Source organism: Geotrypetes seraphini, chromosome 1 (assembly GCF_902459505.1).
Source record: "Geotrypetes seraphini chromosome 1, aGeoSer1.1, whole genome shotgun sequence".
Classification (NCBI taxonomy): domain Eukaryota; kingdom Metazoa; phylum Chordata; class Amphibia; order Gymnophiona; family Dermophiidae; genus Geotrypetes; species Geotrypetes seraphini.
The window spans coordinates 347,084,219-347,103,689 of record NC_047084.1 but is presented as its reverse complement, the minus strand read 5'-3'; the positions used below and the strand labels follow the sequence as shown (position 1 = coordinate 347,103,689).

The following is a 19,471-nucleotide window of genomic DNA, read 5'->3' as shown; positions in this document are numbered from 1 at the left end:
CCAATGGCCACTACCATATTCCCCTATTTTCAGTCTTTGTATATTTATTCTTCTTGTTCTGCCTTTCAACTTCTTCTTCAGGAAAAGAAGTAACAATAACAAAATATTTTCTTTTCAAATTTTGGGGGCCCTTTTTTTTTTTTTTTTAATCAAACTGCAGTAAAAAGTGGCCTTAAGGCATCTTTATGCAGGTCATTCCTATGCACCAAGGTCATTTTTACTGCTGGAGTAAAAGGTCCAATTTTTCCATTTTCTGTATTAATAGTCGTGTGTTAATTTTCTCATTAGCATGTGAGCACCTCTTTTGTAGGTGGTAAGAGCTCACATACTAACCACATTCTAATTGGTTAGCGTGTGGCAATGTAATTATGCCGATTGGTGCAGAAGACACCCACTATCTGCCCCCAGTGCCTAAATAATTAATTTTATTTTGTAGAATGTGGGTAGCACACGCTGACCCCAAACTACTACAGGACACCTGAACGTGCTCTGTGGTAAGGCATTTTTTGCTGCAATAAGCACACATTAGTGCTTACCACAGCTTAGGAAAAAAGGACCTCTTGGTATTTTCTGAGGTAAATAAGCATTTTTTAAGTGGCCTCGTCTTATCATGTAAAGAGACAAAGTATGAAAAGAAGTTTTCTTAGCTTTGCATTAGTTCAGGCAAGCTAATTCTCACTCATTAGAGTGTGCTAGATGCAACGGAAGGTTGTCTTGCTTTCAGGCTGTGAACCCCTCTTCTCATACATCAGTCACCTGAAGAACTGTGTAGTTTAAGCAGTCACCAACTTCTGATGATGTTCCCACTTTTACAATATATCCTATGCAGGAAGAGTTCAAGAATCAGAGACAGTGAGGAGGATACAGCCAATAAGAATGCACCAGAGGATGAAATGAGAATGTGCTCAGAAGTGCTGACATCAGCAGTTGGAAATGTGCTACCAACACTCCCTCAGATGGCATGCGGTGGGTGGAGAGGGGCGAGGGCTCAGGAGAGGTCCTCTTGTACTGGAAGGGATTGGTCTAGTTCCTTCCAATGATCACATAAAAGGAGGAAATGACCACAGACACCCCACTCTAACGCTAGAATTAAGTTGTTTTGGTGGATTGAGAACAGTGAGGTGCAAGGATGGTTCCTTTGGCAGCCTGTGGTTTTTATTAATAGAGCACGTAGGGTTGTGGGCTGAGCACTTCACTTATTTTAAATTACAATGTATGTAAAGTGAATAATAATGAAATAGAAAAATTTGGAGATGCGAGCCCGTGATACAGAAGAGGTATTATTAATACGCACAGGTCAATTTAGTGAGTGAACTCCTTGCAAGAAACTAGTTTTATAATATAGAATGCCCATGCAACAAGTTTTATATTGGCCAGACCTCTAGGATTAATGAGCATAGATTGAGGTGAAAGTAGACGAGTTTTGGCAACCCATAGTATAGATATGGCACATACGGTTGTAAGTTTAAAATGTTTTGCATTTTAACTGGGATTCGCCTATCAAAAAAAGAAGAGATGGTGGCAAGAGGATGAGGCAGCAGGAATGCGGATGGATAACATAGATTTAAAACTACTGAACCACCTGGGTTGAATAATTGCACTTTGTGAGACATATTTTTGAAAACAACATGTTGTTTTCAAAATTTGTTAGTGATAAAGGTTGCAGATATGCTAATTGATTGCAACATGAGATGAGAACACGCCAATTATTGGCTGGTTGGCAGTGTCGGCTTCTCTTTAAATGAAAATGCCATTTTATTTCAGCAACTTAAATGAAGAGAATATAGCGGCAAGGGACAGTAAGTCAAAAGATGTTTTTACTACCGTTATAATACATTCACTGAAATAATCTTGGGGTTTTTTTTTACACAGAATATCTTCAGTAGAGGCAGAACTGCTTGCAGTCTCTGGCATAGTAAGGAGGGTGAGGGAGGGCGGTCCACCCGGGCGCGGTCTTTGTAAAGGGCATAGGCACCCATCCTCCTCTCCATCCCAGCTCCTTCCTGACCCCCCCTGCTGCACGCATGCGCCCCTTCCTTCTTTAATTTTTCCTGCATGAGCAGCATTACAAACTTGCTGCCCGCGTCGGTGTCGCCTCTTTCTGATGTCATTTCCGGGCCCTGCACCTAGGAAGTGACATCATAGGGATAGCTGACATGACACGGGCAGCAAGTTAATGCTGTTGCTCTCACCTGGAAAATTAAAAAAGTATGGGAGGCGGAGAAGAGGGCGGGGAGGGGTACCACTTACCCTCGCTATGCCACTGCTTGCAGTAAACAATTGTTGCAGCAGTGATCAGTTCAGACAGTTGAACGATAACCCTGAGATAGTCCTATGGATAGTCCCTGTTGGGTTGTGTGAACTAAGGTAAGTTTTAATGTTTATTTTCAAATAGTTGAAGCTTTAATAATTCATAAGCACAAAATTATAGAAATATAAAATGCAAAAATCATTTTAAAAAAAATCATAAAATTTGAGGGGGTTTTATTAGACCGATGATGAAAGATATATCAGCCCTTGCAGGAGGCAGAACTCTTATGCCCAAGAGTGGGACGTTTGAGGTCTTTTCCTCCTTTTATATGAATATGGGAAAGAAACAGACCTTTTTGGTGCCTGGATTTCTTTGTTATTTTAGGTGGATTATTTTATCCCATCATTGGCTCCTTTAAGAAGCAGTGGGCCCAACTTGGGGCTTGCTATCTAGGTTACCATAGCCAGGAATGTGCGATGTCCTCGGCTGCAGCAAAGTAAATTTATAATTACCATAGGCAAAAATGAAGTAGAACTGTTGAGTTGGGGAAGGGGTTAGGCAGGAGCAACAGGAGGAGAGAGGGAGGATTAGAGAGTTGAGTGACTTGTTTTCTGCTCTATTCCAGGCTCATCCCTTCCCCTCCTCTTCTCTGAAGGCTGCTTGAAAGGAAAAAGCTGGAGTACAATAACTTAGGAGTCTGAAAAGAAATGGTGGAACCAAGTTTCAGGTCGTTACCCACCAAATTAAACCTTGACCAGGAAGATACTAGCCTGTGGAATCACAAGTAAATGATTCCCATGGTAAATATCAATACAATACAGTGTCTTATATACTGTAATTTTCTGCAAGGAATCACTGCATAAAATGTGCTGTTTTACTACATACTTGTAAATGTCACTTTAATGATTTGATATATGATTTGATTGATGGTAAAGCAGTGACATTTGTGTTTGCATACAGCTGTTAATGTTTAGACAGTTTGCGAAGCAGATGGAGTTGCTGCTAACTGGAGAAGCTCAGAGTATTTCTGTTTTAATTAGCATGTTCTGGGTAGCAGCTCTTCTCCATTGGAGATCCATGTTTTTCTCCTCCTCCCCATCCTACCAGTGTCTGCTCAAGAAGGCTAATCTGGTATCCCAGGGTTCTTCATTGCAAAGACATGAGCCATTGCTGGTGTCCCCTCCCGGGACCTCTAGGATAGTCTCTGTCTACTCCTTCTGGACACTTGTATGATTCTATGCTGATTGTCCCTGGACACTCCTCCAACCCTCCCCAGTAAACCTCTTACCTCCCCCTTCCTCCTCTAAGGGCATGCCTTATTTGGTATACTAGGTCAGAATGTGCCACTAGGGCATCACCATAATGAAAGATGACAGAGGCACAAGTGATTGGACATTGCTGCTGCTTTTAGAGGTGGGTGGGAAGTTTGGAAGTGAGACTGGAAGAAGGGGTGTCTCCAGTGGAGGAGATGGGGAGGAAAAGATAAACATTAGAGTGGGGGGAGGAGAGATACTAGATCTTAAATAGAGAAGACAGATGCTGAGGGAGGGGGGTAGAACAAGAAAAGATGCTAGGATGGGGAGGTGGGTGAAGAAGGAAAGATGCTGAACCTGTGGGGGGAGAGGAGGGGAAGAGAAGGAATCTGGTAATGTAAGCCTAAGTAAGGAAGAAAGTTTGAGGCAGACCGACTGGTAGGGATAGATGTTATTGGCACACACTGGTTGTGTTGTGGCTCTGGAGGGGAAGCTATTTGTTAGGCAGTCCTTTTGAACTCAAAGCAGCCCCAACTTAAAATTAGCAAAGACCACTATGCTATACTGTAATAGTGGAACAAACTGTGTTGAAATTGGATGACACAACAGTAGTTGGTTGTCAGATAAACACACAAATGATGATTCACCTATATACAACATTTTATTCCTTAGGCAGTCCTGGAGCTTAAGAACATAAGAATTGTCATACTGGGACAGACCGAAGGTCCATGAAGCCCAGTATCCTGTTTCTAACAGTGGCCAACCCAAGTCCCAAGTACCTAACTAGATCCCATTTTTATTATTTTAAAAATTATCTATATCTTTCTACTATAGTTATCTATAGATAGATATTTAAAATCATAATTCGTAGAAGTGGCCAATGAGTTCTTCATTTACTGTTTGACCTTCTAGCTAAAAAAAAAATTCATAAATATCTCTGAGATTTTCAACCTGTTTAAAGAAAATATCTTGCTAATTATGCTCGACACATTTGGTGTTATTTCACTGAGCTACTGTCATTGTGAAAAGTAATGGAATGGTAATGGAAGATGTTACATCGTTATAGCCTACAGAAAAAAAGGTCACAATTTTTGCCAAAGGTTATATAGCAAGAATTGTTGGAATCTGACATAAAGAAGACTGTTTTGAACTAACACAAGAAAGCTTGACCTATAAGAGGCGGAAGGGGGAACACAACCTCATCACTTCAGTACCTATAGCTGACTGGCACTTCCTAGGACACATTCCCACAGTCAGAGTTCTGTTCTTAAAACCATTCTCTCAGCATGCCCCCTGCTATTTACATCCTTCTCCCCATGAGACTCATCCTCCTGATAGCTCTTACCTGTTCTTCAACCGCAGTTTAGCTCCTCCTGGCCAGGCTGTTTTACTGTGCTGTGGATCGCTTGAGACAGACGCTACATTAAGAGAGAGGGGTGCTTCAAGTGGAATGTGACTCTCATCTCCACATGTGTCCCTATTAAACAAAATACAGCCTGCTTAGAGAAATACTGATGTATAAATGCGTATCAAGGAAGCCAATACTATGAAGCAAAATACAAGAAGGTAACATACATTATTAACTAGCATGTAATTAACTCAGAAGCAACTGGGAATGTCTAAGTCAAAGTTTGAACTGAAATACAAAATTTAAGGGCCTTTTACTGAAGTTTAGTGCCAGGGCAGGATTAATTCGTCGAGGGCCCCTAGGCACACAAGTACACTGGGCCCCCTGCCCTGCCCCACCCCACCATGCGCCCAGGTGGAAACAGGAAGCTGCGTCAGAGGGAAGCTTTGGGCAAGCAGCACTGCTTGCACAATTACAGTTCCGGTTGCCTTTCTTACCCGCCTTTCTGATTGGGGTGGGGCCCGCGTTGCCGATTGGGGAGGGGCCCGTGTTGCCGATCGATGCTGGAGGGGCCCATTGCCATTTGGAAAAAAACTATGTTGATGCCCTCCTTCATCGGGCCCCCCTGACCATTTCGGGCCCTAGGCACGTGCCTACTTGGCCTATTGGTTAACCCTGCCCTGCTTAGTGCTTGCTAATGGAATCGGATGGATTGATCATGCCACTGAGTTGGCTCTTGACTCATGGCAACATGCTCAGTGAGGAATCCACCCTTTCATGGGTGAGTACAGGAGTGGTTTGCCATTGCCTTCTCCTGTGCAGTGTGTGGCTCCACTATGTTGTTGCTGCCTAACATAGAGCCCCTCAGCCTACAGCACCTGGTATTTCCAAGTGGTCTCCCATCTGGGTACTAGCCAGACCTGACCCTGCTTAGCTTACAATGGGCAGAGCAGGCCTACTCAGGGCAGCCAGGCCATAGGCTGCTAGTGGAATTAGCATTTACTAAATGCAAAGAAGCCCATTTATACCTATGGCCTTCTAAGCATTTAGCATGCACTAATTTCATTACCATGCATTAAGCTTTAGTAAAAAGGGCCTCATAATGCACTGAAATGCCTCTTTCTTGTATAATGGAGTGAACAGACAACCGACAGAATGTGTTAATCTTGGCAGGTATAAAATACATGAGATATGTGATAAAGAAAAAGTAAGTTATTGGTTGTTTCATTCAGAGCTAGATGAACTAAAAACAGTCGTTAAGACCGTCTTTGTCACTGTGGGCCGATTTTTTTGGCCAACTTCTAAACAGCGATCGATGTTCAAAAGGCTTCCCATGCAAATAAGTTTTGCGGAGGGCAGCTGTAATCCATCTGATCGCTTGTTTAGAAATGAACTCTCACTCATGCGTAAAGCAGGTTTGGGGAAGCCCAAACAGCTGAGTGCCAGGGGAAGCTCCAAAGCAGCCTCCTGCCACTCAGCTGTTTGGGACTTTTTTCTTTTTAATGGCACAGATGTTGTGTATGTGTTACACACGTACAATGTCTGCCCCATAAAAAAAAGTTGAGCTCTCAACCCCCTTCTGATGACAGCCTCCCCAACGACCCCCGGAACAAAAATAGAGGCAGAAGGGATGCCCACTCTTTCCTACCACTGCAAACCTGCCCCTGTTGAGCCAAACTGACCCTTCCCCCACTAGGGATGCACGTTAAAAAAAAAAAAAAAGTGTGCAAGGCAGGATGCCTACATTGTAGGCCTCTGTAGCGCATCTACAGAGACGCATACTCCCACTTAAGCACGCCCAAGGTGGGGCATGGCTGTGGTTTCGCCTGGAAGTGGCCTTGACATTGGTACGTACCTCTGTAGATTCGAGACAGATGCCTTAAATGTGGGCCTGCAAAATGCTGGCCTACATTTAAAGCATCTGTCCAGAAGTGTAGACACGATTCTGAATAGTACGCTGATGCATGATTGATACATGCTCTGTGGCTGTTTCTTAGCGTGATTGATACGCAATTGGCATCCTCTAGAAAACAGCACCTGCCGCAGTAGGCACCTGCAAAATGGGTGCCTACTGCGTGTCAATCACCGGTAGGCGCTGCATCCAGAATCACATCTATTTTTTCTATAGATGCTTTAAACATTGAAAACATCGGCACAATGTGCGACAGCCTCAAAGAAAGCGAAGAGAATGTTGGGCATCATTAAAAAGGGTATCACAACCAGGACAAAGGAAGTCATCATGCCGATGTATCGTGCAATGGTGCGCCCACATCTTGAATACTGTGTTCAGTACTGGTCGCCGCACCTCAAGAAGGACATGGCAGTACTTGAGGGGGTCCAGAGAAGAGCAACTAAACTGATAAAAGGTATGAATTATTCATACGCTGACAGGTTGAAAATGCTGGGGTTGTTCTCCCTGGAAAAGCGGAGACTTAGAGGAGACATGATGGAAACCTTCAAAATCCTAAAAGGCATAGAGAGGGTAGACAGGGATAGATTCTTCAGACTGTGGGGAACCACAAGTACTAGGGGTCACTCGGAGAAACTGAAAGGGGACAGGTTTAGAACAAATGCTAGGAAGTTCTTTTTTACCCAGAGGGTGGTGGACACATGGAACGCGCTTCCAGAGGATGTGATAGGCCAGAGCACATTACAGGGGTTCAAAGAAGGTTTGAATAGGTTCCTAAAGGATAAGGGGATCTAGGGGTACAGATAGAACTAGTGGTAGATTATAGATAGAACTAGAGGTAGGTTACAGAATTAGTCAGAAACCACTTCACAGGTCACAGATCTGATGGGCCGCCGCGGGAGCGGACCGCTGGGCACGATGAACCTCTGGTCTGACCCAGTGGAGGCAACTTCTTATGTTCTTAAATGTAGGCCAGCATTTTACAGGCCTACATTTAAGGTGTCTGACTCATGCCTACGGAAGCACCTAGGCATGCTTACAGACGCCAAAGACCACTTCTAGCATAAGCCATGCCTATGCTGGCCTTAGGCATCTGTAGGCGTACACAGGTGTACATCTCGATTGGTCCATTATACGGCAGTAGGACGCCTACCGCCGTGTACAATCGGGACACTGTTTTGAGAATTAGGACCTTATTGTGGTAAATGGGCACTTTTTGCACTCACACACAATGCAGAAAATTTTTCTTCTGCAAGGGGGAATGTCTAGGGATGGAGAGTGGTTGTGACAGAGCTAATCAGTTAGCATATGGGGCAGCAATGATGATGACACTTACATCTTTACGTTTCTATTCACGTATTTCATAAAATACACAGGTATACCACAACTCCGTCCCTGCTGTCAAAACTATACACTAGGAACGCTCAAGCATGGTATGTGTAAGTACAGTATGTGCTTTCTTGGCGTATGAATGGTATGGTACACTGTCAACACAATAGATGATAAAATATCTTAAACAACAGCATAGGGCTGGGATGTCAAAGTCCCTCCTCGAGGGCCACAATCCAGTCGGGTTTTCAGGATTGCCCCAATAAATATGCACGAGATCTATTTGCATGCACTGCTTTCATTGTATATTAATAGATCTCATGCATATTCATTGGGGAAATCCTGAAAACCCAACTGGATTGCGGTCCTCAAGGAGGGACTTTGACACCCCTGGCATTGGGTGTAAGTGGAGGTGAAACACATAGACAGATGACAGAGTAAAAGGAGATGGAAAACAGGGCTGAACAATTTAAAGCAAGTTGCATATAAACTCAAAAGGGTGTCTGAAGATATTATCTATTCCTACCCTAGCTGAGACTAAGTCCTGCTCCAGTATGTGCAGCTGGTGTTTTCCTTGTAAAAGAGTGACTAGCTGGTTAGTAAATGACCAAAATATTGGCATATATGTGCCTATGTGTGCACATACACATGAAAATTTTTAAAAAGTAGATCAGAATACAGGTCCAAAACGCCAAGGTAAAATGTATTCACCACATAAAACCATAATACTGTATTTTTCACTCCATAAGACACATTTTTTTTCCACCCATAAGTGGGTGGAAATGGTGCGTCTTATGCAGCAAAAATAAATTTTTAAATACCCCCCACCCACCCCGTCGTACCTTTTTAAATGTACTGTTGTTGGCGTATGCGGACTGATTGCCGCCTGCCCCCTGCCGCTCCCCGTCCGCCTGCCTGTAGCCGCGGCCACCACTGCTTCCTGCTCGCCACCGCTGCACCGCAACTCCAGGAAGGGAAGGGCCAGCTGATTGGCTGGCCTGGACCTTCTTTCCGATGTCAGAACTGACGTCGGGGGAAGGCTTGTGGGCCGGCAACATGCAATCGCTGCATGCTGGCCCTTCCCTTCCTGGAGTTGCAGCGAGCAGCGGCGGACCAGGTCAGAGGAGGAGGAATCGGCGGTGGCTAGGCAGGCTTTGGTGCGGAAGGGAAGGAGGGAGGGTGAAGGACAAAGGCTGGAAGGCAGTGAGGGGGAGGGGCACAAACTCAGGACATGGGAGGGAATAGAAAGGGACAATTGTTGGGCCTGAGTGAAGAAAGGAAGGAAAGAGACTCATGAAATCACCAGACAATAAAGGTAGGAAAAATGATTTTATTTTCAATTTTGTGTTCAAAATGGGTCAGTTTTGAGAATTTATATCTGCTGTGTGTATATGAAAAATGAAAGGAACAGAGTCTGGCAGGGAGTGACAGGGGCTGGGTGCAGAGCCTGGTATATATTAGTACACAATTTGGTTCAGAATGTTTTTCTTGTTTTCCTACTCTAAATCTAGGGTCCGTCTTAAGGTCAGGTGCATCTTATGGAGCAAAAAAATACGGGTACATATAGCCATGTTTCTCCCTCATAAGAGCTGCATCAGGGGCTGTAAAAACTGACAATCAAAAAAATATATACAACAATATATTAATATATTCACAATAAATGAGCCAATCAAAACCATGAGAACATAAAATCACAAACTGTACTAATGGATAAGATTACATAAAAATGATTAAAACTAGTGCACCTACAAGTGGGGGAGGGGGATGATAGAGTAAGGTGGGAAGGGAGACCAAACTATTTTTTTACAATAACTCTGAATCAACCAGAAACTATAGTTAACTGGCATCCACCAATCCCCATGGGTGCCGGATAACTGAGAGTCTACTGTTCAAGTTTCAAGTTTTATTTATATTTGATTAATCGGCTTAATTAAAATTATATCTAAGCGAAGTACAGTGTATGAATAAACATAATACTAAAGTAGTAGGTAACATGAAATATTATAAAATTAACAAATTTATACTAAAATTTACTAACATAGTAAATAACATAAAATATTATAAAAATTAACAATTTATACATTAAGTAATAGTATATATTAAAAAAAAAAAAAAAGGGATAAAAGTTATAAAGTAAAAGTTCAATTGAAAATTTTTCTTAATTATTATATAATAGGCTAAAAGTTTATAAATGATGTAAAAAAATAGTTACATGTAAGAGGAGCTCATAATTAATTCTAAAGCTAAACGTTAAAAGCATCCTTGAATAAAAAGCATTTTAAATTCTTTTTAAAATCGTTTAAGTTATTTATTTCTCTTAAATGTAAAGGTAAAGAGTTCCAAAGTTGAGGCGCTGATACTGAGAACATATCCTGATGGCGGGTTCCAATCATTTTTAAAGAGGGAATAGTTAAAAGTTTATGGTTATTTGAACGTAAAGGACGTAAGGTATTGTATGGAATAAGTAGTTTATTTATGAATTGAGGTTCATTAGTGTCGAGAGTTTTAAATGTTAATAATAGGATTTTATAAGTAATCCGATGATTAATGGGGAGCCACTGTATAAGTGGTTGGGCCTACAATATATGCACACATTTGCTGTGCTACACTAGCATTCTGAAAAGGAAAGCAAGCATCTACATTGATTTACAGGTTAGGCTACAAACAGGCACCCTTTTATAGAATTACCCTCATCCTAGAACAAGCCTAAGTTAGAGAAGACTAGTTTTTATGCTGGTAATTGTTATAGTTATGTGCATCACTGCTAGTTGTATACAGCTGCATTCTACAACTTATGTGCACAATTGCCTTAGCGGGAAATGCAAGGGACAATTCACAGGGGGAGGCGCAAAGGAGTGCCTAATATTTATCTGCGTAATTAATAGAACACAGTAAAGAAGGTGTTAAAAGTAATGCATGGAGGCACACAGATTTATGACTGCTATTGACGTGGCGTAAGTGGATCATGAGGATGCTGGCCTGCACTAGTATTCTATAAGAACGCTTAAGCGTGTAAGTGCTCTTCTAGAATAGGCTCAAAGGCAATATAATTGGGCTAACTTACAGGATTGCCCACAAAGGACCAGATTCAGTAAATGGCCCCCAGCACTAGTTTTTTCAAGTTTTATTAAAATTTGATAAACCGCTCATCACATTTCTAAGTGGTGTACATATTAAAAATTTATGAGTTTCGGAGACGAACAAAAAACAAACCAATGCACGGAAACGAAGGGTAATGGGGGAAAGTCATACAGTAAAGGAAGCCACTTAAGGATTGTACAATAGGGGGGGGAGGGGGGTTCCTGTCTGTGAGCAAAGATTGAAACAAACGATTAAAGGTTGTAAGCAACTTTAAAAAGAAATGTTTTTAATTTGCCTTTGAAATGCTCTAAGACTGACTCTTCCTGTAGTTCCAGGTGCACTGCCTTCCAAAATGTAGGAGTTGTAACAGAAAAAAAATTGTTGTTCTTGTTACGTTAAGTCGTCAAATTGAAGGAACAGTTAAAAGGTGTTGGTATGGCACCAGGACTTGTACCTGCTGAAACCAGGAGTAATTCTTGGCACCCAGTTTGGGCACACATCCGTGATAGTCTATAACACTGGGCACAAATTTCTAGAACACCCCAACCCGCCCATGGCCACACCCCCTTTTGGGTTGCATGCTATGGGATTTGGGCCTGCAGTTTTACAGAGTAGCAGGTAGTAACAAGCGTGTGCAATTCCAAAATAGTGCTAATTAACATCAATAATTGATCGTTAGCACCCAATTATCAATGTTTATTGGCTCGTTACCCAATTTAGTTGTGTGCACATCTCAGGACCGAGTCCAAATTTTGGACGTGCAAATTTGAGCCACCTTTGTAGAATCCCCTCAGTACGGTATAACTGAGAAGGAAAAACACAACTAGGCAAAACAGCATCAATGCTAGCTAAAATCTGTCCATCTAATACTTATATTTGTTTGAACAAATACTGCACTCCTTTTATTCTGAATTGTTTGAATTTGATTTGTTTTGCCTGTATATGTTGTTTGGTTTCGTCATCTACCGTGGAATGGATCGTTTGATCTAATGCTTTTTTGCTTCTTAAATTGTTTTTTTTAAATAATCTTTATTCATTTTACAATCCACAATAGTGCAATACATCAAAAATACTAAAACAATATAAGCACATTTAATTATCCATTTTCTCCCACTTAACTATCCATTTTCTCCCACCAACCCACCTAATGATAATTAAGTAAAACACAAAGATAAAGATTTACCCAATATCCTTATCCTATTAACCATATCCTTCCATCCAGCTCTCCCAAGTGAACATTTTTTTAAAATCAAATTATGACATAACCCCCCCCCCCCCACCCTTCCCTGGTTGTGTACCAAAATAAACAAGAACTGACTTACAAACAAATCTGATTTAACTTGGTATATTGACATCTTATATGGGGGTGATGTTAATGGTGTTGTCTAGTTATGTCTGTGTTATATGTGCAAATCGCAGGGAATGTAAGATATTATGTATGTGATATATAAACCGCATAGTTGTATGCGATATATAAATTTTTAAGTAAATAAATACCTTGTACTTAGGTGATGTAGTATGAGTTATTTCCTCTTTCAGTAAAATATGTGCACTGGATCATTTGTAGGGACAGTACTTTTGTGCTCCAGCTTAGTCCTCAAACTGTTAGAAGTCAGTGTAATTAGTTTCAAATGTCATCAGTTCCATGCTAACACTTATTGATACTGCATTTTAGAGCTGGTCCCTTAAAAACACAGCTGCATTGCTAAGCTCTACCAGTAGATGTTAGCGTATGCTAACAAACTGAGCATCTGTATTAAGAGGATAGACGGAGATTCAAGAGCTCCCAAAATGTCAACTGAAACAAAAGATTTAATACAACCTAACCTCTGAGAGAGAAATATGGATATCTGTAAGCCTTTCTAGACCTGATATTCTAAATCAGAGTCTCTCAAACTTTTTTTTTAGCTCTGGAATACTAAACGGAACAAATGTTTTTCGTAGAACATTAAACAGAGCAAATGTTTTTCTTGGTACTTTATAATTGAAATCATAAAATTGTAAAACCAACAAAAAATTAAATTTGAGTTATTTAAAATTCTTTAAGCTATGGACGGGTAATTGTAACAAAAGTGAAACTAAAGTAGAAAAAATAGAATTGCTAATCAATGCGATGGATGTGCTTGTTTTTGAGTGCAAATTCACTCAATACGCAGCTCAATAGTTGATAAGCAAACACACTTTTCATAATCCACCATCTGCATTCATTCTTTTTATTTAATTTCTGTCAGAGCTGATAATCTAAGTTTGCTAAGATGAGAAGATGCAAATGTTAACAAAGCCTTGATTGTTTTGTTGCTGAAGTTAGAATAACTAGTGCATAAAAAATAAAACAAAAATTACTTACTGCTAGTTTTCAAGGACAAGTAACGTCAAAGAATGATGCTTGTCTGGGCAGCTGTATCCTTATGCACACAGACACTCATAACATTGTCAGACTCTTGCGTACACGATGTACAAGTCATCTATCCTTGTGTAAACTTACGAAGGGATTTTTTTAAAATAAAGTGAAATTCTGGAATCTCTCATGGCACACCCAGAATCTCTTCGGGGCACACCACTGTGATGTGGCACACTGTTTGAGAGACATTGTTCTAAATGCTGCCCTCACTGAACTTCCCATAACGGGCTTCCCTTGACAGTGGGAATTGTGAATAATCAGCACCCCATCTTCCAAATGAATTCACTGAAGAATTTATCAAACGGGGGGTCATTTTATAGGCTACTCGGCCCATATTCTATAAATGGTACCTTAACTTTAAAAGATGTTTAAAAAATGTTTTTAAATGATTTTCCAGGTGTGAGAATTGCACTTACGTATAGCGCCTACCTAGGTGCAATTCACGTCAAAGGTGAGCACCGGAAATGTAGGCCTTGAAAACCGTGGCCTACATTTCTGGTGCCTATCCTTGCCGGAGGCGCCATTCTCTAAACCAGGGGTGTCCAACCTTTTGGCTTCCCTGGGCCGCATTGGCTGAAAAAAATGTTTCTGGGGCCGCACAAATGCACAAACACTGCAGCGAGACAGAGGAGGGAGTCGGCAAGATGGTAAACACCCAGGGGCAGCAGAGGAAAACACTGCATCGCCCTCGACCGGGGCCACACAAAATCCTTCACGGGGCCGCATGCGTCCCTCGGGCCGCAGGTTGGACACCCCTGCTCTAAACGGTGCTGTCATGTGACTGACACACGACTGGCCACCGCTTTTAAGGCGGCCGCCAACAATGGCACCATTTAGAGAATCCAGGCCTTTGAGCATATACATTAGCATTTTATGCACTCAAGTAAGTGCTTATAAAATAACCCGGGGTATCTATGCATAAAAGTAGATGCTTGGAAAATATACATTATAAACTTTCATACTTAACTTTGGGTGCAAGCTATTATGCTTGCAAAAGGCTGGTGTGAATGTTTGTGCCCAACTAATTGCAGTTATGCACAGAAATGATAGTATGCTATAACTTCATGCCTAAATCCTAGAAATACCCCTCTTTCGGCCACTGTGATATGTTAGGTGCAGTTTGTAGAATAGGGGTGTAGGGTAGATCTGCGCATAGCTACTAATGAGTGCCAATCAGCACTTGTTAATGCTAATTTATTGTGATCTGTGCCCAAAATTGCACAACTTTGGGTGACCTATAAAGAATCCAGGGGCGAGAATGCACATAAATGACCAGAATATATGCAAATAAGTGTGCTCATATGTATGCATATGCTAATATTCAGATCACATGCTATTCTATAAACTAACACCTAGTTTGAAGGTGTGTTTATATGGGAGGAGGCTGGATGGAGCACAGCTGGGGTACTCATTCTTATTTACCTGCATAAATTATAGAATGATTTACATAGTGTACACGCTTTGCTTTTTGCAAACCAGGCGTGCACATCTCTTTTTATAGAAGCTTTTTAAGTGGTTAGGAAGCAGTGACTGAAGGGATGAAGTGATTTCATAGAAATGTTATTTCTATATTGCCTTGTTTTATTGTGTTTTATACTGGGGGTGGGGGGTGTTTTTATCTTCTGATTATATTTGTTTTGTAATCCACTTAGGTATAAGCAGAACATAAGTTTTTAAAATAAATAAATCTGTTCTTTGGCTGGTGTGAGTGGTTACATCTAAATCAGTGGTTCCCAAACCTGTCCTGGGGGACCCCCAGCCAGTCAGGTTTTCAAGATATCCCTAATGAATATGCATGAGAGAGATTTGCATATAATGGAAGTGACAGGTATGCAAATCTCTCTCATGCATATTCATTAGGGATATCTTGAAAACCTGACTGGCTGGGGGTCCCCCAGGACAGGTTTGGGAACCACTGATCTAAATGAATGCCTGTTTATGCCCCTCTATTATGAAAAAGAATGCAGGTGCCAACTTTTCCTTATAGAGTAGACTCCAAATAGGTCACTAAAAATAGCCATCCCTTTACAAAATCATCATCCACGAGGGGCACAGAATAGGTGGAGTGGGCTAGATATAATTTTAAGAATACACACAAATGTGCCAGTTTGCATACTCTCACAGTAAACATAGCTCTGGGTGAGAGATTCAGCGAGGATGAAGTGATGCCAGAGGAGGTGAAGTAGAGAGGACTGGTGGCAATTTACCCTCAACTCACAATCCAGCCAGCATTGAGAGCATGGTGGCTGCTGTAAAGAGGGGAAAGTGGCTGACTACGCCAATCTGATCCTACATTTATCAACTGCTCTGGGTAAATCTCTTCATAAAGGCAGTTGCATAGATTCCTTGCAGAGAATTGCAGTACTTAAGATACTGTATTGTATTAATAAATAACAAAAAAGTGCTCATACATGTAGCTTGCACAGAGTGAGGCCCTTTTTTCTGGTGAAGAAGATCACAAGCTTAGAGGCCCTGCACCTCTAGTGACTTTAACTCCTGGCTTTCCTTCTTTCTTGACCTCTCTCCATCATTCTCCGTGATTTTAACATTCCTGCTAACAACCCCTCTGACTCTTCTGCTTCTAGGTTTTTAGCCCTAGCATCCTTATCTGCCTTGATCTCATCCCCTTCTCCAATTGTTCCATCACAAATTTCTCTACTGCAGCCCTTCCCCTCTCTGACTATCATCTGATAACTTTTGCAGTCAATCAGCCTTTCCCCTCCCCTGCCCAATCTCCACCTGTACATTTAGGAATCTTCAGGCCATTGACCCCTGTACTCTCTCCACTACTTTTTCTTCCCTCCTCTCTACCATTATGCTATACCAAGTTGGTAAATAAGGCTGTCTCCTCTGTTCTAAATACACTCACTTCCCCTACCCCATACTCTGTAAGGCATGCCAAACCTCCAGCTCTCACTAAACTCTAAAATCCACTACATATGCTCCTGTGCCAGGTCTGCTGAATGCCTCTGGCTCAAACCCCGCACTCACACTGACTTCATTCACTTCAAATTCCTCCTGACCTCCTTCCAGTCTGCTCTCTCACTTACCAGACTACTGCACCTGCCTGTTGGCTCAAATCCTCATTGCCTTTTTGCCACACTGACCTCCTTACTCGAGTTTCCCCCCTCCTCCAACCCCTGCATCACTTCACTGAGTACTTCTACAACAAGGTTCACAAAATTAACCTTGAGTTCTCAACTGAGCCACCTCCCCAGCCTGCTCCATCAATCCTCCATTGGACCTTGCCACCTTTCTCTTTGTTTCCTGAAATCACTGAGGTGGAAACCACTCATTTTCTTTCCTCCTTCAAACTCACCACTTGTTCCTCTGATCCCATCCCTACCCATCTACTTATCTTTCTCTCTCCTACTGTTGTCCCCACTATCATCCATATCCTCAACCTTCCACAACTGTGCCTGATGCCTTCAAACATGCCATCGTTATGCCGCTCCTCAAAAACCCCTCATTGAACCCTACCTGCCCCTCCAACTATTGCCATCTCCCTTCTCCCCTTCTTATCCAAGCTACTTGAATGTGCTGTTCACCATTATTGTCTTGACTTTCTCTCGTCTCAAGCTATTCTTGACCTGCTTCAATCAGGCTTTCACCCTCTTCATTCTACAGGCGTTGCACTTACTAAAGTCTCCAATGACCTGCTCCTGGCCAAATCAAAAGGGCTCTACTCTATCCATATCCTCCTTAATCTATCTGCAGCTTTTGACATGGTAGATTACCGCCTTCTCATCGATACACTGTCCTTGCTTGGGTTTCAGGGCTCTGTTAGCTCATGGTTTTCTTCCTATCGTTCACATCGCACTTTCGGCATATGCTCTGGTGGATCCTCCTCCACTGCAACCCTGCTATTGGTTGAGGTACCTCAGGGCTCTGTCCTCAGATCACTTCTTTTTTCAATCTACACTTCTTCCCTTGGTGCTCTAATCTCCTCCCATGGCTTTCAGTATCAAATCTATGCCGACGACTCACAGATCTCTCTCTCTTCTCTATACCTGAAATCTCTACAGATATTCAGGCCTGAGTTTCAACCTGCCTGTCTGACATCGCTACCTGGATGTCTCACCACCATCTAAAACTAAACACAGCCAACACTGAGCTCCTTATTAGAGAATGACACAAGGACAAATTTTTCCCCGTCCCCACGGGAACTCATTTTCCTGTCCCATCCCTGTGAGTTCTTTTCCTGTCCCTGCCCCATTCCTGCAAGTTCTGTCCTCATCTGCACAAGCCTCAAACACTTTAAAAGCATAAGTATTTGAGGCTTGTGCAGTTAAGGCGGAGCTTAAAGGAATGGGGCAGGTACAGGGATAGCAACAAAACTCGCGGGGACGGGGAAATTGGGTTCCTGCGGGGACGGGGAAAAACTTATCCCTGTGTCATTCTCTACTCCTTATCTTTCCTCCTAAACCAACTTCTCCTCTCCCCCATTCTCTATTTCTGTAGACAAGGCTCTCATCCTCCCTGTCCCATCGGCTCACAACCTTGGGGTAATATTCGACTCATCTATTTCCTTCTCTTCACAAATTCAACAGACACTAACACCTGTCGTTTCTTTCTCTGAGCACTGCGTGCAGATGCACCTTCCTTTCTGAGCATGCTGCTAAGACCCTCATCACCTCTCGCCTAAACTAAGAACATAAGAACATAAGCAGTGCCTCCACCGGGTCAGACCACAGGTCCATCCTGCCCAGCAGTCCGCTCCCGCGGCGGCCCAAACAGGTCACGACCTGTCTGAATCACCAGAAGGGGCTCCCTTGCCACCTTGGTTTCTCATTGAAGTCCTATCTTCCCATCGAAGTCCTAACCCTCCGGTCTTGCACATGCACGACCTGGTTGGGTTTCTATACTTATTACCTGGTTAGCTTTCTATACTTGTGTTACATCCCAGCACCTCTCTCAGTATCCCACGATCCCTTTATCCCTCAGAAATCCGTCCAATCCCTGTTTGAATCCCTGTACCGTACTCTGCCTGATCACTTCCTCCGGTAGCGCATTCCAAGTATCCACGACCCTTTGTGTGAAAAAAAACTTCCTTGCATTTGTTTTGAACCTATCTCCCTTCTACTGCAAACTGTTTCTCACTGGCCTTCAGCGAAACCATCTCTCTCCCCTTCAATCTGTCCAAAACTCAGTTGCACACCTCATATTCCGCCAGTGTCACTATGCCCACATTACCCCTCTCCTCAAGACACTTCATTGGCTCCCTATCCACTTCTGCATACAGTTCAAACTCCTCTTACTGACCTACAAGTATATTTACTCCGTAGCAACTCCTCTCTCCCTATACTCCTCCCCAGGAACTCCCTTCATCAGGTAAGTCTCTCTTATCTGTAAACTTTCCTCTACAGCCAAACTCCACACTCTGTCCTTTCTACCTTGCCGTACCGTATGTCTGGAACAAACTGCCTGACTCGTTACGTCAAACTCCATCCCTGGCAGTATTCAAATCCATGCTCAAAGCCCACTTCTTTGAAGTTGCTTTCACTTCTTAACTCCAACCATCTGTTAGCACCCGTCTGTCTTTAATTCCCCATCTGAGCACTGCGTGCAGATGCACCTTTTTTTTGTCCAGTTTTCTGTTATAACTAGATTGTCTATTCCACGTTTGATGTACACTTCTCCCTCCGTATTCGTGGGGCTTAGGGGCAGAGCCGGCCCGCGAATATTTAAAAAAACGCGAATAATATTTGGGCCGGTTCTGCTTCTAACCCCCCACTTCCCCTGGCTATTTTAAGCCCTGAAAGCCCCCTTAAGCCTTACCTGGTGGTCTAGCGGGTTTTCAGGCAGGAGTGATCTTCCCACGCTCCTGCTCCGGGCAGATCGCTCACAGGAAATGGCTGCCTTGAGCTTCCGTAGTCTCTCGAGCCATTTACTATGAGCG

The 19,471-nt window shown here is 42.6% G+C and overlaps 1 protein-coding gene across 1 annotated transcript in view; it reads right to left on the bottom strand.

Annotated features, from left to right (window-relative positions):
• The window catches only part of SHROOM3 (shroom family member 3), a 500,538-nt gene that overhangs the window by 99,347 nt on the left and 381,720 nt on the right, over positions 1-19,471 (bottom strand). Inside the window, exon 3 of the mRNA XM_033963245.1 lies at positions 4,850-4,981. Coding sequence (XP_033819136.1) covers positions 4,850-4,981 — 132 coding nt within the window. The remainder of the gene's footprint in view (positions 1-4,849; positions 4,982-19,471) is intronic.